The sequence below is a fragment of the Elaeis guineensis genome, chromosome 5, assembly GCF_000442705.2.
Source record: "Elaeis guineensis isolate ETL-2024a chromosome 5, EG11, whole genome shotgun sequence".
NCBI lineage: Eukaryota > Viridiplantae > Streptophyta > Magnoliopsida > Arecales > Arecaceae > Elaeis > Elaeis guineensis.
The window spans coordinates 124,358,458-124,379,581 of NC_025997.2; the positions used below are offsets into that span (position 1 = coordinate 124,358,458).

Genomic DNA, 21,124 nt, shown 5'->3' on the forward strand with positions numbered 1-21,124 from the left:
ACGATAGGGCAGATCAATCTCCCAGCGGGTCCCTTTCGGAAGTGATTCCCTCACCTCAGCGGCCAACGCAGCCCTTGGAGAGCAAGGTCCATGGTTTCAGACGTTAGAAATATTCTGTATAGAATTCCGGGGCTCTTCTTTCTCGCGCGTGTTGGTAGGGTTCCAACCATAACTGTAGGGTTCAAAGCATAACTGCAGTCAAATTGGTGTTTGTCAAAGGAGTAACTAGTTGCAATTTCAGCCGAGAGGACACGTGAACCCATTCCAGTCAAATTGGTGTTTGTCAAAGGAGTAACTAGTTGCGATTTCAGTCGAGGAAAATCCCTCTTCATACTATGTACAGTGGTTTTCTGAACTTTGTTACATGATCTTGTATCAAATCATAGTCTAACCAATGTTATAGCATAATTTTACACCTGCATCAAGATGAAGAAGCTGGTCAACATGCGTGTATGTTCCAAGAAAAAAGAGGGAGTGAGGGATAACGGGGATATATGTCCAACTAGGATCTTTTGCGGCACAATCCACACACCGCACAGTATTATGCATCTCTAGATAGCCACCTTCAAAAGATGGACAGCCATCTAACAGGACTATTTTCATGCTATGTTTTCTTTTTCTCACATCTTAAAAAAGAAATCAAAAGTCAAATATGTATAGGACTTCTCCTACTAATGAAATTTATTAGTTCAATAACTATAAAAAAAAAAAAAAATTGTATATCTAAAAAAGATCCTTCATGAGGAAAGACTGTTTATATCCTCTTTTTTCCTTATTAAGCTATTTTTTTCATCCATAAAGTTTTCTTCTCAAGTCTCTTTCTCTTCTTTCAAATCCCATATGCTATCTCTTCTATTTGTGAAGTCTTTATCAAATCTCTGACTGATACATATTTTAAATAATACACACTAGATAATTTACTGATGAGCATCATATTATAGAACTATGTATCGATTTCTCTAAATATGTATATTGAGATGTTGGATAAATATTTTTTAACTGACTATGTACTGTATATTGATTTCCCCTTTTTCCATGGAAGATTATTTCATTTTCCTCTGCCCAACCCAACCAACATACTGCTGAAGCCAAAGTCATCCTTCAAACTGTAAATCATTTCTTCGGTTAGTCTCTTTCCAGTCTTGCCATAGCCCATTGACAATGACACTGACTTACAAAAAGAATATGGGAGAAATGCAACCAAATTGACTTGAAAAGGAGCATGTAACAAACAAATGATGTGCACTTTCCTCCTGTTCACATAAGGCACAAGTCAGCAGAGTTGCAATTCCTGTTTCTCAAATGGCTAAAATCCTTGGTTTAAAGAGTGAACACTGGGCCACTTTGATTTTTTATGGAAAAATGCATACACTCCAGATTTGTTTGATCTGGTAAGAACGATTCCACTGAAGTTCAATCTCTTGTAGCAGCTGTTAGTTGTGAAGATTCCATTGGCATTCCATCTCCACTCAATCGCGTCCATTTCAAGAGAATTCACCACATCCTGCAAAAGATATATACTCTTGACCATCTCTCAATTGACACCTTGCCATTTGGGTGATAAAGGTTGACAGATATCAGAGAATAAAGCCTTCTTGATCACCATTCCAAAAGAGTTGCAAAATAATCCATTCGTGATTGTAGAAATAGCCAGCAGCCATTCCAGAGCTCTAATACAGCCTCCATTTCCTACACAAAATTGTTCCCACTTTGAAGATATCACAATGTGAAATTCGTTTCTAAGATGGAGAAGAGAGATCAATAAAAGAGTAAAATATGATTAAAATATTTGACAAACAGTATACAAAAAGATGATATTGAATTGGATTCTATAAAAGTTTCTTGTTAAGATTGACTTGTGAATACCCTTCAAACTCCAATTTTTGCCATTCAATTCAGTTGCATCATTGGCCTGATACCTGAGAAAATACATTGGCAACACATATTTTACCATGGTCTTCAGGAATGGAAACTACCAGCCTGAACAATCGCATCATACCTTATCTCACATACATTCTTTGTGACTAACACAACAAGATTCCAAGGCAACCTTTCTCTGTCCACCTTGGCTTCTTTAAAATTCCCATGACTCCTCATGTTTATGGGCAGGTCATTAGTAAGGAGAGAGGAGCTCTGCCCACTAATCCTCCTTGACCATAAGAGCTAAGTCTATCGGTGATTGGTCCTTTGTCAATAACCCCTTTCCATCTCTCATGCATTTGAAACATGCAATCACAGCAAATAGAAGTTAACTTCACTTTAGGCACAAAGTAACAAACTTTCACTCGCCAACGACATGGAGGAGATATACGAGACAGAAAAACAGGGCATCAAAGTCTGTATAACTATAAATCTCATCCCAATTAACCATGCTTATGTCTAATATCTATTTGAGATCATAATGCAGTACATTCACAATGAACCAAATGTCTTCAGCCAACTCCATGAGCTACTTTGGTTCACAAAAGATTGGCTCTAATTGTAAGAACCAATCCAAGAATCAGCTATAGAATCTAAGGATCTTCTATAAATAACCACCCTGTCTAGGCTTGATCCAACATGGACTCACCATATACTAACCATATGCCAAGCAGTATTTCAAGACAATGTGCATGGCAGTCTTTCCGGGACAGCATTTTGAGCCCTAGATAGCACCTTCCAGTACTGCGACACAGGATGGACACATCAATTAAGTTGGCCTCTAATCTAGCTCAATCTGAGTACAACCTTGTTGCTTTGAAATGCTATCACCAATCATCCCTGTCCTTAAACGCTCGACATCTTCCCATCTCTCAGCTTCTGCATAAATGTTCGACATCAGAACATAATCCGCATCACTCAATGGAGCCAACTCTGCAAGTTCTTTGAATGCTTCCTCTGCCAACTCCACATCACCGTGAACTCTACAAGCCCCAAGCACCGTCTTCCACAACACTGAATTTTCCTTCATTGGCATCTCCTTGATCATCTGAAAAGCTTCGTCAACCAGTCCACACCGGCTCAGCATATCAACCATGCAACCATAATGCTTTATATCAGGCTCAATGTTATACTCTTTGACCATTCTCTGGAAAAAGTCTTGCCCCTCCTTTAGAAGACCCTTGTGGCTACAAGCAAGCAAAACCCCCAGAAAAGTGACCCGGTTGGGCTTCACACCGAGGCTTGCCTCCCTCTCCATGGAAGCAAACAGCTCAAGAGCATCCTTACAGTGACCATGTACTGCCAGAGCCACAATCATTGTGTTCCAGCACGTCACATGCTTCATTCCCATCGCATCAAACACTTGCCAAGCCAGCTTCAAGTTACCACATTTTGCATACATATCCAAAAGAGCATTGCCCACATAGCCTTCAATTTTGAACTCCTTATCCCTCAAGTATTTGTGCACCTTCTTACCCATCTCCAATGCACCGGTCTCAGCACAAGCTCCAAGAACAGACACGATGGTCAGCTCTGTTGGCTCAACATCATTCGCTTGCATCCGTTTAAAAAGTTCCAACGCATGCTTGTAGTTTTTAACCTGAATGTAACCTGCCATTAAGGTGTTCCAAGAGATGGCATCCCTTTGAGACATTTCGTCAAAGATTTTCCTCGCTGCATTAACGTCTCCCAGCCTCACGTGTCTCGTGATCATACTATTCCAAGAGACCACACTCTTCTCCTCCATCTGGTAGAAAAGCCGGTCCGCCAACTCCTGTTCTCCATTCCTATCATACGCGGCTATCATAATATTATACGAGACGGTGGTCCTTTCAACCATTTCATCAAACACCTTGCTGGCGTCCCTGACGCGCCCGCATTGCGAATACATCGACATGAGCGAGTTCTGGATGAAGCCGTCGCGCTCCAACCCAAGGCGGAAGGCCCGGCAGTGGACTTCGGAGCCCTTCCGGGCGAGAGCCACACGGGGGACCTCGCGCTCGACGTTGGCGGCGCGGCCGCAGGCCTTGAAGACGAAGGGGAAGGTGAGCTTGTCGGGGAGCAAGTGGAGGCGGCACATATGGTTGTAGAGGTGGATGGCTTCGGTGGGGAAGATGCTCTGGGAGTAGGCGCGGATCAAGACGTTGTAGAGGAGCACGGATTTGATAGGCACTGCGTCGAACAGGGAGCGGGCGTGGGCTAGGCTGCCCCAAGGGGAGAGGGCGGAGAGGGCGAGGAGTTTGGCAAGGAGAGGAGGGTGATAGGCGAGGCCGGTTTTGGTGAGTAGAGCGTGGGTTTGGGTGAGTTCTCGCAGGCTGGAGGTTCGCTGGAGTAAGAAAGAGATGTGTTTGCTTGTGGACGAGAGGGATCTCATGGCTTTGGTGGATTGCAGACAGAGTCCATGGCTCCTCCAAGAATGGAGGCATGCTTAGGATTCCAGAACTGGAAAATGAAATCAGAGTCAAATAATACTGGGCACATAAAAGAAAGAGACTGCTGATTCCACATTATAGAGAAAATAACCATAGGATTGTTGGCTTTTTCGCGTTTTATTATATAAAAGACTGTTAACATCTATGTAATTAAAGATGTTATTAATCTTAAAAATTTTATAGTATCTGAGTAGTGAGTTTGTCAAATTACATGGCGAACCCTTCTTGGCTCCTACTTTCCGCCCAAATTTCTGGTCGGTTCGACTTTAATGCAATACACAAAAATTAGGTGGATATCAATCTGAAAGCATCACACAGAGTTGTGCAAATTGGTTTAGCTTTTTCTACGAAAATTGTTATTGATTTTTATAATAATTATAATGATTGCTATTTGCTAAAAAAAAAAAATGCCAAATGTTCAATATTACATTGCCGCATTAATTCGAAAGAAAATAATAAGTAACAACAAGAAAATAAAGATGCTATCATATCACTCACTTTCTATTGGATGAAAAATATTATTTTTGAAGATGATAGTTATAATTCATGTTATATATATATATCCATACAAATATATATTTTTAAAAAATAATTATTTGCTTATACACCTCTCCAATCACCCTTTTTTTTTTTTTTTTTGGCATGGATTTCCCTCTTGTTAGTTTTTGGATATTAATAAATTACTATTTAAAATGTAAAATAACTTTACCACCCTTTGCGTTAACACCTTTGAGAAATTTTGCATAAAATTACCTCTCTCTCTCTCTCTGGTACAAACTGACTATTAAATTTTTCTAAGGTATTGACATAAAAAGTTAATAATGTTAAATGATGCTTGAAAATGTCATCAAGCAAAATCTATTGAGGGGCATCCCCGAAAAAATAGGATGATTTGAGAGGCACATATACAACCAATTATTTTTAAAATAAATATGTAATAAATTATATTTGCATGGATGTACATGCAATAAATACATACATATATACAAACATACATATTTGATAGGTTTGACTTGACTATACTTGAATGAGCCTTCACTCAATCCAGTCAGATTCAGATTGAACAATGAAAATATTTCACTGACGATTTAAGTTGCTAAATATAATCTATTGCCTCTAAACTACTTAAATATAAAAAATTATATGAATTGAAGGTCCCGAGCTTTTGCATCAGATAGTTAAATCAACATATATTGTTTCATGATCGATATGAGGCTTCATCTTCCAATCTAAACATAACGGGATCTAAGTGAACATTCACTCATACATACATATATATATGTATGTAAGGATGTTATTTTAAACACTGGTCCGAACAAGTAAAAAGAGTGCCAAGTAGGTTGGCTATTTTCACTAGCGTGCCATGCACTCCTATTCAGCTCAGACGCGCATTATTAAACAACACCAACATACTCCAGGCAATCAGCTGCACATTGCCTTCAGCCTGTACGGTGGCCAGGACCCAAAACAAATTTATATTCCAGTAGTCATTACCACTAATTAAGAAGTGCTCCAGATGAATTTTCTCCACAAACACTACTCAAAAAAAAAAAAAGAAAAAAAAAAAAGAAAAAGAAAGAAGAAGAAGAAGAAGAAGAAGAAGAAAGAAAGAAAGAAAGAAAGAAAGAAAATGGACTGGGCCAACAAGACCATCTCATAGTGAATTCAACAAGAGGGGCATCGCATATTAAGATCCAATTGTCATCCGATTCACACAATTATGGACATATCAATTTATAGACAGGAAATATATGCAAATCTAAAAAATGATATAAAAAATTAAATGAGCAATAGATGATGCCATCATTAGCATGAGTGAAGTCAACAGATCACAGTATTAATAAACCTCGAAGAAACATCACATACAATGCACCTGCCACAAAAATATCCCTGAAGAGTGAAAAACTTTAGTACAATATATATGATGATCTTAATGTTCTCCAGACACTAATCCATCCACACCTCATTGCTATCATAGATGCCAAAAAGGCAATTTCATGCCAATTTAGCCCAAACAGAACACATCTTAGTTCATGAAATAAGAGGGTCCATGCAACTAGAATAGATGTAAAATAGTTTCTTTTAAGGAAATTACTCAGCAGATAATCCAATTACTAAGGATCTAAAGCTGATCATTTGATCTTTTGGTTAAGACATGCATATGCTTTAGACAAGGAGATATAAAATCATTTCATTGCAAAGAAACTTGATATCACTAGTGAGTGACATACTGTCAACTGTTTCTAGCTATAGACATCACTGTGAGCAAAACTAAAGAGAGGTCCGCTGTCAACTGTTAAATTAGATGATCAGGAATTCTGATTTTTATGCATCTTGTAATTCCTGCTTGCTTTAGTATCATTCCTTACAATTTCTAATAAGCATGGTATTCCTGTATGACACAGCCTATAATGCTTCCCTTCTTAAGAAAGAAACATCCGCAACCTTTACGGCTCATGTTCTACTATTGCCTGTTCTCTTTGCAGCAAAGAGCTGACGAAGAAAAGAAAGCTTGCCTCCAGTGCGTGCAGAGGATGTAGCTGTAATAGTGCCCCTGTTGTTCACCACAGAAGGAACAACTTCAGGCTCTGGCATGGATGGTGGAGGAATTGTGAAGAGGAAGGCATTTAGCATCCGTATAATCTGGCTGAAACTGGGACGTGTATTAGGGTCCTCAACCCAGCATGATTGCACGATGAACACTAGCTCGGGGGGTGCATCCGCTGGAAGGGGTGGCCGCATTTGCTAAAGGAGACCAACAATTAGTTCAAGTCCGCAAATAGTATCATTCAAAACACAAGCACTTTATAACTATCAGAAAATGAACTATTTGTTGCTATTATGCAGATTAGCCAGATGTGAAACTTTTCACAAATGAGAGAATTCAAAACTGTTTTTCGATCGAGATATCACTGATATAATATAGCTTTGTTTGCCGCTTAATGTTTCAGATAATCTTTAGCTAATGGTGCAACAACAGCAACATACAAATGCATATATGGATACCAAAGAATTTTAATTTACAGTCCACAATCTCTCTTTTCTTTCTAGATAACTATTTAAGTGACGCTTTTCTGGTATAAAACAAAAGTAGAAATAAAACAAGGTAGGAAAAGACTGAGGGTATGTATGTATGTATGTATGCATACATCCATTTGCGCATGTATACATGTATGGACAGCTTGCTAGATTCCACTGTTTGACGTTGGCCTTTCTTGATTAATGCAATTTGGGGGATGCAAAAAAGAGGCAAAGATTTTCACAGCAATAAAAGAACTTACAGTAAAACTTTCTTCTCCTCTCTTGTAAATCCATTTAATAATATTTGGCAAGGATTCAAATATAAAGGCATAAACCAACACATACCATGGTATGCATCATACCAATTAGTGAACCGGACAGGCCCATACCTGATTTTTAAAAACCTTCTGTGATTCCCACAGACAAATTATATTGCTCTAATGTAATCAAACTTTATTGCTAATAATAACAGTTTCCTTGGTCTCCATCGATTGCAAACTTAGGTGATCCTCCTGAAGAAACTGAACCATCCATCTCACTCTGATATGTCGATAAAGAAACCTGACTTTCATTAACAGTAATAACTTTCACTAACAATAATAATTTCCAGTTATGTCTTATTCAACATTTCAAACATATAAAGGAATATTCTCTTATGAAAATCAATTCCATAATTTATATCTGCTTTCTTGATTTTGTGTTGCAACTGATCAAAGATGTGGGACAATAAACTTCAATTCAAAATGTCTACAATAACCAAATTATTCTTGGTACTGACCATTCAACCAATGCAATATCATGTCTAGGACCCTCCACAGACCATCCACTGGAGATCAGAACTTTGCTGCACTATGTGGATCATTTCAGGATACCAGTACTCAGCCATAGTTCTAGATATACCTAAGAATTTTTCAATGCTGGTTTATTCCATTTCATTATTCATCTCAGAGGAAAATCCCATCATGTTGTGAAATGGGAACTAGGCCTGTCAAATGCCAGGGATAAGCCACACAAAGGTATCAGAATTGAATTGAAAGCAACAGAGAAAGAATTATTGTAAGATCCTCACCGGTATCTGAACCTATAACAACCCACAAAACAACGTTATCATTATCCCAACAAGAAATATTTTGCTCTCTAGAGATTTCACAATCTAAGAGGATCCTCACTCGATGTGGACCACTTTGACCACCACGAATAGAATTTAGATAGAGTCCAAGAGCAAAATCCACCACATCAGCAAGCCGAATTGCATACCAAACTTACAGAAGATGATAATTTGGTCATATGATGCCCGACTGAATTTTTTTTAAAAAAAAATTGATATCTTTTCGAGATCTACGACTTTGGGCTAACCTCTTAATGGGTTGAAGTGGGCCAAATTTCATTATTTGGATCCCAAAACAAGATGGTCAAACCAAAACTTTTCTTTTCGAAAAATATTTTGATCGGGTGTTATCTTCCAATCCGTGAAGAGTTAGGTGGAGCGATAGCAAACAAAGTTGATGTAGAAGTCGAGACATACTCTTATAAAATTTTGATATTTTTTAATCATTTATATTATTCAAATTTTTTAAGAGATCTAATCTTATTCGAACTAGGAAGAGTAATTCGGTCCAAATTGTTCAAGGTCAAACATCCTTTTATAAACTAGAAAGAGAAACTCAACCCAAATTATCCAAGGATGAACCGTACTATTATAAATAGGGGATACGTACATCAATTTATGGTGTGGAGAATCAATCGATGAAAAAAACTTAAATCTTACTTTTACAATTCTTCCATCTTCTTTCAATTTTCTTTTGAGAGATTCAAGTTGAGCGAATTGAAGAAAATCTTCCTTCTCTCCGATTAGATCAAGTTGGTATCAGAGCATAAATCCTCTACATTTGTCAGTGTCTTAATTCATAATCTAAATGCACTAGCAATACAAGTAATCAGGAGCAAAGCTATCCGTGCTTCAAGTACATCAAAGGACAAAAACAAGTATGGCTATTAGTTATTCCTTGATAGACGATGAGATGAAGGACGTCTCACATAACTGGAGAGAAAGATTGCCCAACTCACCGAGATCGTCTCCAGATTAGCAATATCTTCAACGCAAGCACAAGCACCAGCAACTTCTATTGCGAAGCTGTCTCCTATATTTAGAGATGAAGATCCTCTATCCAGTGAGGAGATCAGCAACCTAAACGTATGCAAAATCTTTTTCAACAGTTTAAAATTAAAGCTTGAATCGAGATCCCCATATATGATGAGGCTGTTGATGCAGAAGGCTAGATAATTGACTGGACCAATTAAAGACCTACTTTACTATCTATGGATACTCCAATGTCTAGAAAATAGCTTTGTCTGTCTTAAGCTTTCTAGCCATGCTCTTACTTAACGAAATTCATACATGAGGAACAATAGCATTTCTACTCTAATATGAAGCAAATTCAATGGCCTAATCGAGAAGCAGTATTATCCAACTGACCATAAGGAGGATCAGTGGATCAAGTGACAGTACCTATGATAAAAGTATGATCAATTCATCCATGACTGCGCCACTAAAATCTATAAGCAAGCAATCTTCATCAATAATTATGCAATTTCTATGAAATACATTGAAGGTCTCCATAAGAGCATCCCAAAGAAGCTAAAACTCTTCAGAATTGAAAATATCAGTGAAGCCATTATGAAGGCCATGAAGATTGAAAAGAATCGGCCTAGGAAAGACGAACGACAAATTCAAGAAAGGCAGCAGAACATTAAGCCAAAAGGAGCAAGACAAGAAGCAGGCCAACATGATTCAGAAAAATTATTGACATCAACCTTCGAAGGCACATCAACAAGTGGTGAAAACTTCACCTTGAATTGAAGCTGAAGTGGAAGAAGCCAAAGGATGATTCTGAGAGGAAAGAGAAGCCGATCCTCAATGACATAAAGTTTGAGGAGCTCTATAAACTCGGACAAGCATATTTGAAATTGAATTTGATCCCAAAGAAACTTGGTACAACAACTAAGGCAAATCTAGAGATGCAAGAGGAACTCTTCCACTTGAAGATCCAGATGAAGCAAAGCATCACTAAGGCTATTATAGATCCTGAAAGCCAGAAAAATCTCATTTCTGAAAATTTGATTCAGAAGTTATATTTGCATACCAAGCCTCATCCACATCCTTACCCTCTCAGTTAGATTCAAATAGATGTTGACTTGAAGATCATCGAGCAGTATACCTTCAATTCCCTCATAACATAGAAGTATATTGACAAGATAACTTGTGAAGTAATTTCTTTGAATGTTTATCAAGCTATCCTTGGGAGCTTGTTCTTAGTCTTCCATAAAGCAGCAAAGGAAATATTGTCTCATAAACGATAGAAAGGAATTCATGATCAATGCCTCCAAACTACAAGAAAACATATACCTTGCAACTGTTGCCTAGGCGAACTTGTTAATGCTTGCAGCAAATTTATGATGATAGTATGAGAAGCCGATACTACTCATGAGAGCCCAAGCTCTTGTTATTTGGTTCCACCAATCAATCAATCGAAATTGAGATTGAGATCGAGCACGTAGTCGTCATTGACAATGAGGATGAATAGCAAGGAGCATCCCTACCATGAAGTTCACATGCAGGAGCAGAGCTAGTGGTTGTGCGACCCGAGAGCAAAGAAGAGCAAGATCAGACTATCTATGAGCAAAACCAGGCAGTACAACTGTGATACAGGGGAGTAAGCATTTCCTTAACTTCAGTTTTGATTTAGCAAGAGTTAAATCCCCTAAACAGGAGAAGTTTTGATCTGGATGGATCCTCGAACTCAATGTGGACCACTTTAGCCACTATCAGTAGGACTAGATAGGGTCCAATAGCAAGATCCGCCACATCAAATAACCAAATTGCATGCCAAACTTTAGGAGATAATAACTCGGTCATATGATCCCCGATTGAGATCATCTGTTTTTAGAACTTGGGCATCTTTTTGAGATCTACAACTTTGGACCAATTTCCGACATGGTTCAATCGAACCAGAATTCCATCATCACAAAATAGACTAATCAAACCGAAACTTTTTTTTTCAAGAAAGACTTTGACTGAGTATTATCTTACAATCCGTGAAAAATTAGATAGACCAATAGAAAACAAAGTTGATGTAGAAATCAATATCTACCTCCTATAAAATTTTAATACTTTTTCATAATTATTTATTATTCATATTTTTAAAGACCTAGTCCTATACGAACTAGGAATACGATCCAAATTGTTCAAAGACAAACATCATTCTAGAAACTAGAAAAAGGAATCCAATCCAAATTATGCAAGGACAGACCTTACTATTATATATAGGAAATATGTACCTCAGTTTATAATGTGCAGAATCAACCAATGAAAGGAAAAGAGACTTAAGCCCTACATTCACATTCTTCCATCTTCTTTCAATTTTCTTTCAAGAGATTCTAATTGGGTGGATTGAAAGAAATCTTCCTTTTTCTCAATCGAATCATTTCACCATCATGTCATCTATGATTTTGTCCATTTGATCTACAAAATACAGTCCTATGTAGCTTGAGAATACCATGTTTATGAGAACTTGTAATTTCTATGTTTAACCAATCCTTACACAAGCCAATAGCATCCTAGGCAGTGATTTGTATTGACCCAAGCACATACCCATGCCAGCCCGTTCACTTGCTAGGCACATTCTGGATGCACGTGATGTGCAGTGCATGCTAGTCTGGAGACACATTCAGCTGCTTCCTATGGCCAGCCTAAGAAACCTAATCTACCATTTTTGCATGTGACATGATTTGTATACATCAACAGCATGTTTGTATCCCCAGGCTATCGTAGGATTGCAATCCCCAAAAGGTTCCCCTTCCTGCCCCTACCCCTTCCATTATAAGAAACTAAATAGATGAACAAAAAAATTGAGACAATACCAAAAATACAAATTATACCATGTACTGAATTATAATCCATTCAACATAAAACCAAGCTCCATATCATTTTTTTTACAGAATAAATAAACATTCAATACACATGTTCAGCTGATAACCCTTCATATGCAGAAGACTAAAATGGAATCTTAAGGATGCATTTTACATTTTAAATGAAAGTATTTTCATCAAAGATTTAATTGGTTATCCAGCTCAGTCATAAATTGTTAGATTTATATAGAGTGACTTTAGTTTATATTAGAAGTTTAGAACCACATATGCAACTGAATTAAAACTAGCATGGGATTTTTTTTTTTTTTTAAATTAAAAAAAATGGTTGATGTGTCTAGATTCTGCAGTCCGCATTATCAGCTCTAATATGAGAAATAAATTGAATTGTTAGTTTTCACCTTAAAAGCAGCAGCATATGCAGCTTGCAAGTTGGACATGCCTTCAAATGGCATTCTGTTGGTCAACAACTCCCACAGAACAATGCCAAAGCTGTACACATCAACCTTGTTGGTGTAGTGCTTCTTCTCACCACGGCGCAGTGTAACAGTGCTATATAACTGCGATGTCACATTTAAAGTCCCATAAGAGGGTCTGGGCTCATGGCAAGAAATCTAACAGCATGAACAACAATCAAGAGTTTGCATTTACAGTAAAAGAAAGGAAAAGAAAAAGAAACAAGCAGGAAGTGTAAACAAGAGGGCAGCAAAATGAAATTTTCTAAAGTTGCATCTCAATTCATAAAGCCAGTTGCCTAATATTCGCAAATTTCAAAGTATAGACTCATTCATAAAGCTTCCCGTTTATGGATAGTAAAAGGCTATCAATTTAAGGTTTACTCCAAGAAAAAATGGTGTAAAACATAGTATAGTGAATTAGATAATAAATGCGAAATTTTATTATATAAATTGGGTATAAATCCTTAAGAAACAAACAAAGATAGTATAGGTAACAAACAAATATACAGCACCTCAAGATAAATTTGCATGAAGCGGAAATTGTTAAAAACAATAAAAAGGGATATTATACAATAAAATAAGTGGGATACACAAATTAATTCATAGTTTTTCAAAAAAGTTAAATTACTCATTTAATTGACACAACCATCCAGCCTTGACACAACTATTTGAGATCAGCTTAATGAATCTACATTTACCAACCATTCATATTAAGTGTCACTTCTGTGTTACTAAAAGCCTTTTCACATGTTTATTATAAACATGGATAATTACAAAAAAAAAAGAACTTGTAGCTATTTTTTGAGAGGATTTATAAAAAGAATTTACAAATATGTTTGAGAATTATACCAACAAGAATTTACAAATATTTATCCAGCTGTCCTGGAAGTTTTATGGGTCAAGCCTTTGAGCCTATTCTATCTCAATATAGATTCCCGTTTCCAATAACTAAAGTACATTCAGCATGGAAGGTGTTTTAACATTTCCAATACCTGTATCATCTTCAATGAACTTATTGCACTGTCCTATTGGACTTAGCCTCCATATATTAATTTGTAACAAAATAATCTTTACTATAGCATAGAAAACAAATGTGGCTGCCTTCATCAGTTTCCTATTCAATTCCCAAGGATTTACACTAAGTGATATTAATAATAAATTTTAATAATTTTTAAATGATCAAAAAATTTGTTGATGTATCACCTCAGGAGCCATCCAACGGTATGTTCCGGTTTCGGCAGTCATCATTTCAGTCACAGTTTCTTCTCTTGCAAGTCCAAAATCAACAAGTTTGACATTCTTCTGATTTGCAGTAAGCAACAAATTATCTGTGTATTTGAATCATATTTTGATAAGCAAACGTGTGGCACATGTACCAGAAGATATATAGGACTAGCACCAGATTATCTTTATGAATGATTATACAACAATAAGACAGATGAGGGAAGTTGATATTCTCATTTTGAGGGGAACAGCAAGTTGATAAAAGGGGAATACCATCACTTCAAACCATCAAGACCTAGAGTACTTCATGTATTATTTCTTCCTGTATATTTGATACAGCATCAAAAAAAATTTCCATAAACATGTACTTCAGAGGGGAAAAAATTCAACAATGCAATCAAGATTTGCAAATGGATAAAAAGCATGCTAACTCAAACAACGTTCTTTTTGTTCCTATCGAAAATATTAAAGGGAAACTAGATAAAGTAAACATCACGCTTTGTCTTACCCCTGAAGCACCAGACTGGCTTGATCAACAGAAAAGGCCCGTTCTTTTACATTAAAAAGGTTTCTGGAATACCATTAAAAGCTTGGAAGTATAATAAAGATTAAAATGTAAGAAATAGGTTTGGTTGAGTATATTCAGACGTTCTTTTACGGGCATCTACAAATATCTTCCCCAAACATGAGCCTAGGTACCACAGTAGACATTCTTTTACAATAAAAGGAATGCAATTTAAAAGCTTGATAATAAAGTTAAACTATAATAACAAGGTTTGGTCGAGCATATCTAGATGTTCTTTACAGACATTGCACATCCACAAATATCTTTCCGAAATATGACCCTAGGTACAACAAAAAAATTTACGACTTAAAAGAGCCACAATAATAACACTTGGCAGACAACCAACATGAAAAGGAGAAGGCAAAAGGAAAAGGTCTTCAGACCTTCAAAAAAAGGCTAGAGGAAGGCAAGGTATATAATGAAAAGTTGAAAACAGATCCAACATGCTAAAAGAATTTTCATGGAGCTACTAGAAGGATAATTAGAATGTGGCATCTTCAAAGAGATGAAACAAGGGATCCTGCAACGATAAATACCTAAAATCAGCACCATGCAGACCAAAATATCATAAAAAAAATCCAATATGATAAGATATTGGTAAAAGAAATGCAGACATTGAGAAACACAATGGAAATTGCCAGTTGAAAAAGCCCATGTACTCCGGTTGCATTTGAGTTTTGATAGCACCCAGTTGTATATATTATTTATATTCAGGATTTCTTTTTATCTTAACAGCCTCATGCAGAAAGCATTTATGAACACATTGAACAGGCAACCTATCAGTTGCCACTAAGCTCTCTGAGTTTGTCCAAAGCAAATGCTGATGGAGCTAAGTTTAAAATGCTTCAAGGAATAGTTTATGACACAAGAAATAGATGAGCAGATGGATACCAGGTTTCAAGTCTCTGTGTATTATCCCATTGGCATGTAGGCAGTCCATTGCACGAGCTATGTCAAGTGCGAAGCTAACTGCTTGATGAAGATCAAGTTGTTTGGGGCGAATGCTCAATAAATATTTTTTTAACGACATTCCTGGTAGTAGCTCTGAGGCAATTACCATGATTGGGTCCTTGCATGCACCAATGAACTACATAAAAGAGGAAGACAATCATCATTAATGCAGAAAATGTTAAGCAAAGAAAAAAAAAACTATGCTCAGTCTCGAAACTACAATAATTACGGCACTTATTGGAAGCAAACATGAAATCAGTGGGCCGAAGAGCATGAACAAGCCTGGAACTTTCGAGCCCCATTTCCAAGTAATATATCATGTATCTAGTTACCCAGAACTACAAATTATTAAGCAGAAATCACACCTTGACAAGGTTCTCATGTTTCACTCTGGACATCATATTCACTTCTCGAATAAAACGAGCTTCAAATGTTGCCTTTTCTTCAGGAGTGTTGCCACTATTGAGTACTTTGATTGCTACAATTTGCTCTTTATACCTGATTGGCCAAGAGAAAAAAAACTTTAGCAGACAGGCTTAGTTGATACTGATCATATCAACTTACAAAGAATAATTTTCCTCAAAAAAATATCAAAAAAAAAAAAAAGCACAATGTCACCAAGCTTCTTCATGATCAATAGACCATTTCATTAGGTTAACAATATACAGTCCATTTTAAGTTCATCTGAGAAAGAACTATTAGAAAAATATTTTGAGAAGTTATTGATTTAAAATGACAAATTCTTTGATACCTCCCATCAATGTCATGAGAAATTTTGAGTGCTAAGTCCATTTGCATAGTATTTAAACCCAAACAAGTTTCAAGTTAAAGAGAAATAATGTTCTACAACAAAGTTTTTCAAACTTAGCGGTCATCATGTGATACTCAGAAGCCAAAGCATTTTCAAGCAGAACAGAAACTACAACTCAAATTGGCTTTGTGTTTTTTGTTCAGATTGTATCAGCTTTTTGCATGAGTCATGCTGATGCAGCACATGGTGCAATCGGCAAGTCCTATAACCAGATAGACCATGCCTAGCTGGCGGGAGCCAGCGAATTTGTAGGTGAAAACTTCAACAAGCAAATGTTTGATTTATTTCCATCCCACAAGCGAGCATGCGGACAAATAGGATTCAAAGATTTTCACCAGATTTTCTAATAAATTTTTCATTAGGGACAATATCAAATCTTAGTTAGGTTTCTATATTTGTGGTAGAACAATTCTAATATGTTTTCTTATTGTTAAGTCCCATTTCAAGTGTGATTCAGAGTTCTATATTTGTAGTGGAATAATTCAGAGTCCAATTGTTGGGATTTCTTGAACCCAACCCAACCCAACCCCATTATGAGCTAAATTTGAGCTGAAGCGGTTAGCCAAGTAGGATTAGACTAGTCTGGTGGAGTTGGTTTTGCCATGTTATTTAGGTTAAATTGGGTTGAATAGGAATTTGAAATAGTGGAAAGGTTTGAGACATTTTTATTAAATTAATATATGTTAAATCAATCAAGAATTCAGATCCCAGCGGGATGTCCCACGGGACACTGGGATGGGATACCATCCCATGTGTCAGGACAGGGCCGTCTCGCTAGCATCTCAATGTTTTGATGGGGATACCTTGAGACATCCTCTGTCCTAAATGTCGGGACAATGCAGGATGGCGGCACATCCCATTTTGTGAAAAAATCGGGACAATCCCGTCCCACGAGATTTAAATCCTTAAAATCAATGCCTCAATCATCTATAAACTTCAGTGATGTACTTACATATAATTTAACAGGATTAAAAACACAATTATACAAACATATAAGTTTAACTTATAACAAGCATGAATATGGATTATTTGTTTACTAGTATATCGGGTTGAGTTGGGTTGCTTTGGGTCAGGACGGGTTCAATTTAGGTTGAAGGTCAACTATAACCAAACCCTATTCAAGGTCATTTCAGATTTTTAAGCCCAAGCCCAACCTAAGTTTATAAAATTTCAACCAAATCCTACCCAATGAGCGAGTTGGGCAAGATGGTTCGGGTTTAGCCCAACCATAGTTGGGCCCCTAAGCAAAACTTAGCAAACACATTTAATTTTTGTTCATGGTTTTATGGTTTTTTTTTCCATCTTCCAATATATCATATTTATATATGTTGTGTCTTAAAAATTAACAAAGAAAGCATGAAAATTAATTTGTCTTTAGAGGAAAACTTTTCTGGAGAAAACCAAGAAGATCTGCCAAATTACTTAGCAACATGTAAAAGTTCTTTTGTTTTCCATGAACTTCTAGTAATTAGATTTTTTTTTTATTCAGAGTTTTGCGAATGTCCAGCTACTCAAGTTCTCATGCCTTTTACTCTCTATCTCTTTAAATGGTTACCCTATCTTACAAGTTACAAGCTGCAACCATATATTGTAGTTCCTACTGCAACAAGCCTATATAGGTGGAAGAAGAATATATGTGTCATACTATGACTTCACGTCGTCACCTAAAAAAACTAGTCAAAAGTTATTATTTGAGTTCTATGACCCTATATAAGTATCCAAGATCTCCCAAATGCACACCAATATAGGGCTAAATGCACGCAAAAGCATTGGCTCTTACATACTCCCCCATTTAAACCCCAACATCTTTGCGAAGCAATGGATCCAAAGCCATCAAATTCAATTACAAACATCAAAATTGGTCAATGATCAGCTCCAACAAGACCATGCTGCAATATCCCCTAATTATACATCGACCATGGGTCAAGGCTTATGCCGCAATATCTCCTAGTTACACATGGGCCATGGGCCAAGTCTAGTCCGATATCATTTGTAATAATCCAAGATCTTATCCAAAAAGACTAGTCAGAAAGTATTATTTAGATTCGTATGACCTATATAAGTATTCAAGATCTCTCTTACGTCCAATCAATATGGGACGAAATGCATACCAATGCACACTCTTCACATACTTAGCTTGTTTAAGCCGTACTCGTTAGGCTAAGAGTCTAAATTCAATCAAATCTAATTACAAACACCATGAGTGGCCCATGGTCAGTCCCAAAAAGACCCCTAATGCAATGTTCCCTAGTCACACACAGGCTATAGGCAAGAGCCCATGCTACAATATCCCCTTATCACACAAGAGCCATGGGCCAGATTTGCATTGATACGATTTGTAACAATCTAAGATCTCACCTAGAAAGGCGGTATTATTTGGGTTCCTTGACTATATGTAAAGATGCAAGATCGTTCCAGTGCACAACAAATATGGGATTAAACACATGCCAACATGAGGTGAGAAATTTGTGAGATGAACCACTAAATGAAATAGGAGATAAGGTCCCTCCCTCCTTGTGTCTTTGTTGGGATCACTAACAAAACCATATTACTGAGGTTCATGTTCAACCAACAGGGAAACAATATTTCATTATCAATGACAATTGGTTTCAAGAATAAAGAAATAACCTGAACAAGGCTTCTTCAAGACACAGAGAAACTCAAAAACTTTCTTTCTTACCGTACCATGCCAATGAGGATTTTTTGGTCAAATCATAGTATCATGAAATGATGCTATACATTAAAGTTACAGAAACACATGCTAGAAATATGTACAATGAAACATTATGTAACCATACATGTTCATATAAGGATTTTCTAGCTAAGTAGAATCGACTATACTTTCATGTAATCGAAAATTTAATTGCTACATCATAGGCTAAACACTCAGATTGAAATCATATACAAAAAACATTTGGGGCCCCAAAATGAAATTATTAAAGATTCAAGTTAACCAAGGTAATCAAAGATAACTGAGATGATTAAATATTTTGCTGCCATGTCTGAGAATAAGAAAGCAGCAAAAAAATTGTAGAACCTATCTATGTCTACTGCAAAATTTCACGTGAATCATGGGTTCGTGGTTCACATGATAATTAGAACCGTTAAAAGGTACCAGATTTTCTTTTTCCACCAGAGAACCCCCCCAAAAAAAAACAAAAAAGAAAGAAAAGAAAAGAAAAGGCACTCAAGCAATCAGGATTTTGCACTTACTTTCCCTCGTAGACTTTCCCATGGGCTCCCTCTCCAATCTTTGATCCAATATAAAGCAACCTTGGGTCAATCAGTAGCTTCTCGTCGATATCAAGAGATGGAGCTGGAACAGTACCATTCCTTCCAAAGGAGTGCCTTCCAAGCTGCACAAAATCATCCGCCACTTTGTTCGGTCCTGGACGCTTAAACTCCTCACCCTCTTTTCTGCCGTCCTTACAGTCGCCACCACAACTCATGCTGCAGCAATCACAGCAAAACAACAAAACCCCGGACCATATAAAGAAATTAAATCCGCTCGATCCTTTCACTATTTGAATAAAGCATCGGTCCCAAAATTACACCTTTTTGCTCCACTTCATTTAAAAAAAAAAAATCGAATTCTTCCCTGATAAAACTGCCTTCAAATAGTGCAGCAACCACTACTCTATTTACAAAAATTTATTTTTGTGAAAATATATCGCATCCAACCATCAAATCGGAGAGAAGAACAAACCGATTCATCTCTTCCCCAACTAAAAGCTCTGCTGCACACGCCCCAAATCATGACAAAAACCAACTCATTTCCATCAACCTGCTATTTCTTGAAACTGGAATTTCTCAGCCAGTTCACAGCTCCAGAAATACGCGAAGAAATCAGTAAATATACAACAAGAAGGCTATCAAACTCTCGAATTCGAATCCGATTCTTCCTATCTTTACAAGAACTGTACAGAATCAACTCCAAGAAAAGAAGAGCATCAGAAATTTTTTTTAAAAAAAAGTCGAAAAAATAAAAAAACAAAACGTTAGTGATTAGCAAGAGAAAAGCCTACTCTTCTTTGAACTGCAATCGATCAGACTCCACGGCCTCTAAGATAGATTCTTGTCGGTGTTAACTGATCTCCAAACTTCAAACCCTAACCCTAAGTTCAAGGACGGTTCTCTACCCTTCACTCGCCCTCGCTTTCTCTCTCTTCCTCTTTTCGGATGGATGGGGCTAAAGAAGAGTTGGTGTCTCTGAGAAGATTTTCCGAGCATCGGTCCTACCGCGGCGGCAGCCGCTTTTATACCGTAGAAAAGGCCTGGGCTACCCATGAAAATCCCACGACCAACGGAATACCACCACGTGTCCCGCAGTGGGAGGCAAATGGCGATGCTTGTGGCCACAGCATCGGCGATCCGGTTCCCTCCGGACGACCAACCACGTTTCCCGTTTCACCCGCAGAGATTTTTTTAAAATTAAAGCATGTGACTCACGTGACGATCGGGGATTTGGTTTATATATTGAAATTGAAAGTTGTGGTGGACTGACATGGGTTGTAGAGGGATGATTTGATGGGAGAAGGATCGGACGGCCGTGGATTTTGACCTGGGTTGGTGGGCCCCGCTGGCGGGGGAGAAGATGCGCATCGAGGTGGTTTGACCAGAATGGCGGAGTGGACGTTCGGAGTTGGAACGTGCGGGCATATGCAATCGTGTGGGGCCCATACGTTGATTTTAACTTCTTTTTTATATTATTACTCCGTGAATTTCAATAAAAATCTAACTGTTAATTTTTAAGAAAATATTTTTTTAAAATAAAAGTCATATATTTAGAGATTATTAAAATTTTTTTTTTTTTCTG

General features: G+C 37.2%; 2 protein-coding genes across 6 annotated transcripts; both read right to left on the minus strand.

The window, feature by feature from the left end:
- Nucleotides 1–1,315: 1,315 nt before the first annotated feature.
- On the minus strand, nucleotides 1,316–4,583 carry LOC105045968 (pentatricopeptide repeat-containing protein At5g15300). Of its 4 annotated transcripts, XM_073258411.1 has the most exons (3): nucleotides 1,867–4,583; nucleotides 1,604–1,689; nucleotides 1,316–1,504 (listed from the first exon to the last, which is right to left on the minus strand). In XM_073258411.1, the coding sequence occupies exon 1, from the start codon at nucleotides 4,292–4,294 to the stop codon at nucleotides 2,702–2,704; it is 1,593 nt and encodes a 530-aa protein (XP_073114512.1). In that variant the 5' UTR covers nucleotides 4,295–4,583; the 3' UTR covers nucleotides 1,316–1,504; nucleotides 1,604–1,689; nucleotides 1,867–2,701. The 4 variants fall into 4 exon arrangements, with proteins under 4 accessions (XP_073114512.1, XP_073114513.1, XP_010922730.1 ...); XM_073258412.1 differs by having other exon boundaries at nucleotides 1,316–1,689; nucleotides 2,000–4,583; XM_010924428.4 differs by having other exon boundaries at nucleotides 1,316–1,689.
- Nucleotides 4,584–6,531: 1,948 nt separating this feature from the next.
- LOC105045967 (serine/threonine-protein kinase STY13) lies at nucleotides 6,532–20,558 on the minus strand. 2 transcript variants are annotated; one of them, XM_073258413.1, is made up of 7 exons: nucleotides 20,334–20,558; nucleotides 19,522–20,225; nucleotides 15,863–15,995; nucleotides 15,438–15,633; nucleotides 13,961–14,085; nucleotides 12,701–12,913; nucleotides 6,532–7,097 (listed from the first exon to the last, which is right to left on the minus strand). In XM_073258413.1, exons 2-7 carry the CDS (start codon nucleotides 19,755–19,757, stop codon nucleotides 6,807–6,809), a joined length of 1,194 nt encoding a protein of 397 aa, XP_073114514.1. In that variant the 5' UTR covers nucleotides 19,758–20,225; nucleotides 20,334–20,558; the 3' UTR covers nucleotides 6,532–6,806. The 2 variants fall into 2 exon arrangements, with proteins under 2 accessions (XP_073114514.1, XP_010922729.1); XM_010924427.3 differs by having other exon boundaries at nucleotides 12,701–12,859; nucleotides 20,334–20,557.
- Between the last annotated feature and the right edge of the window lie 566 nt (nucleotides 20,559–21,124).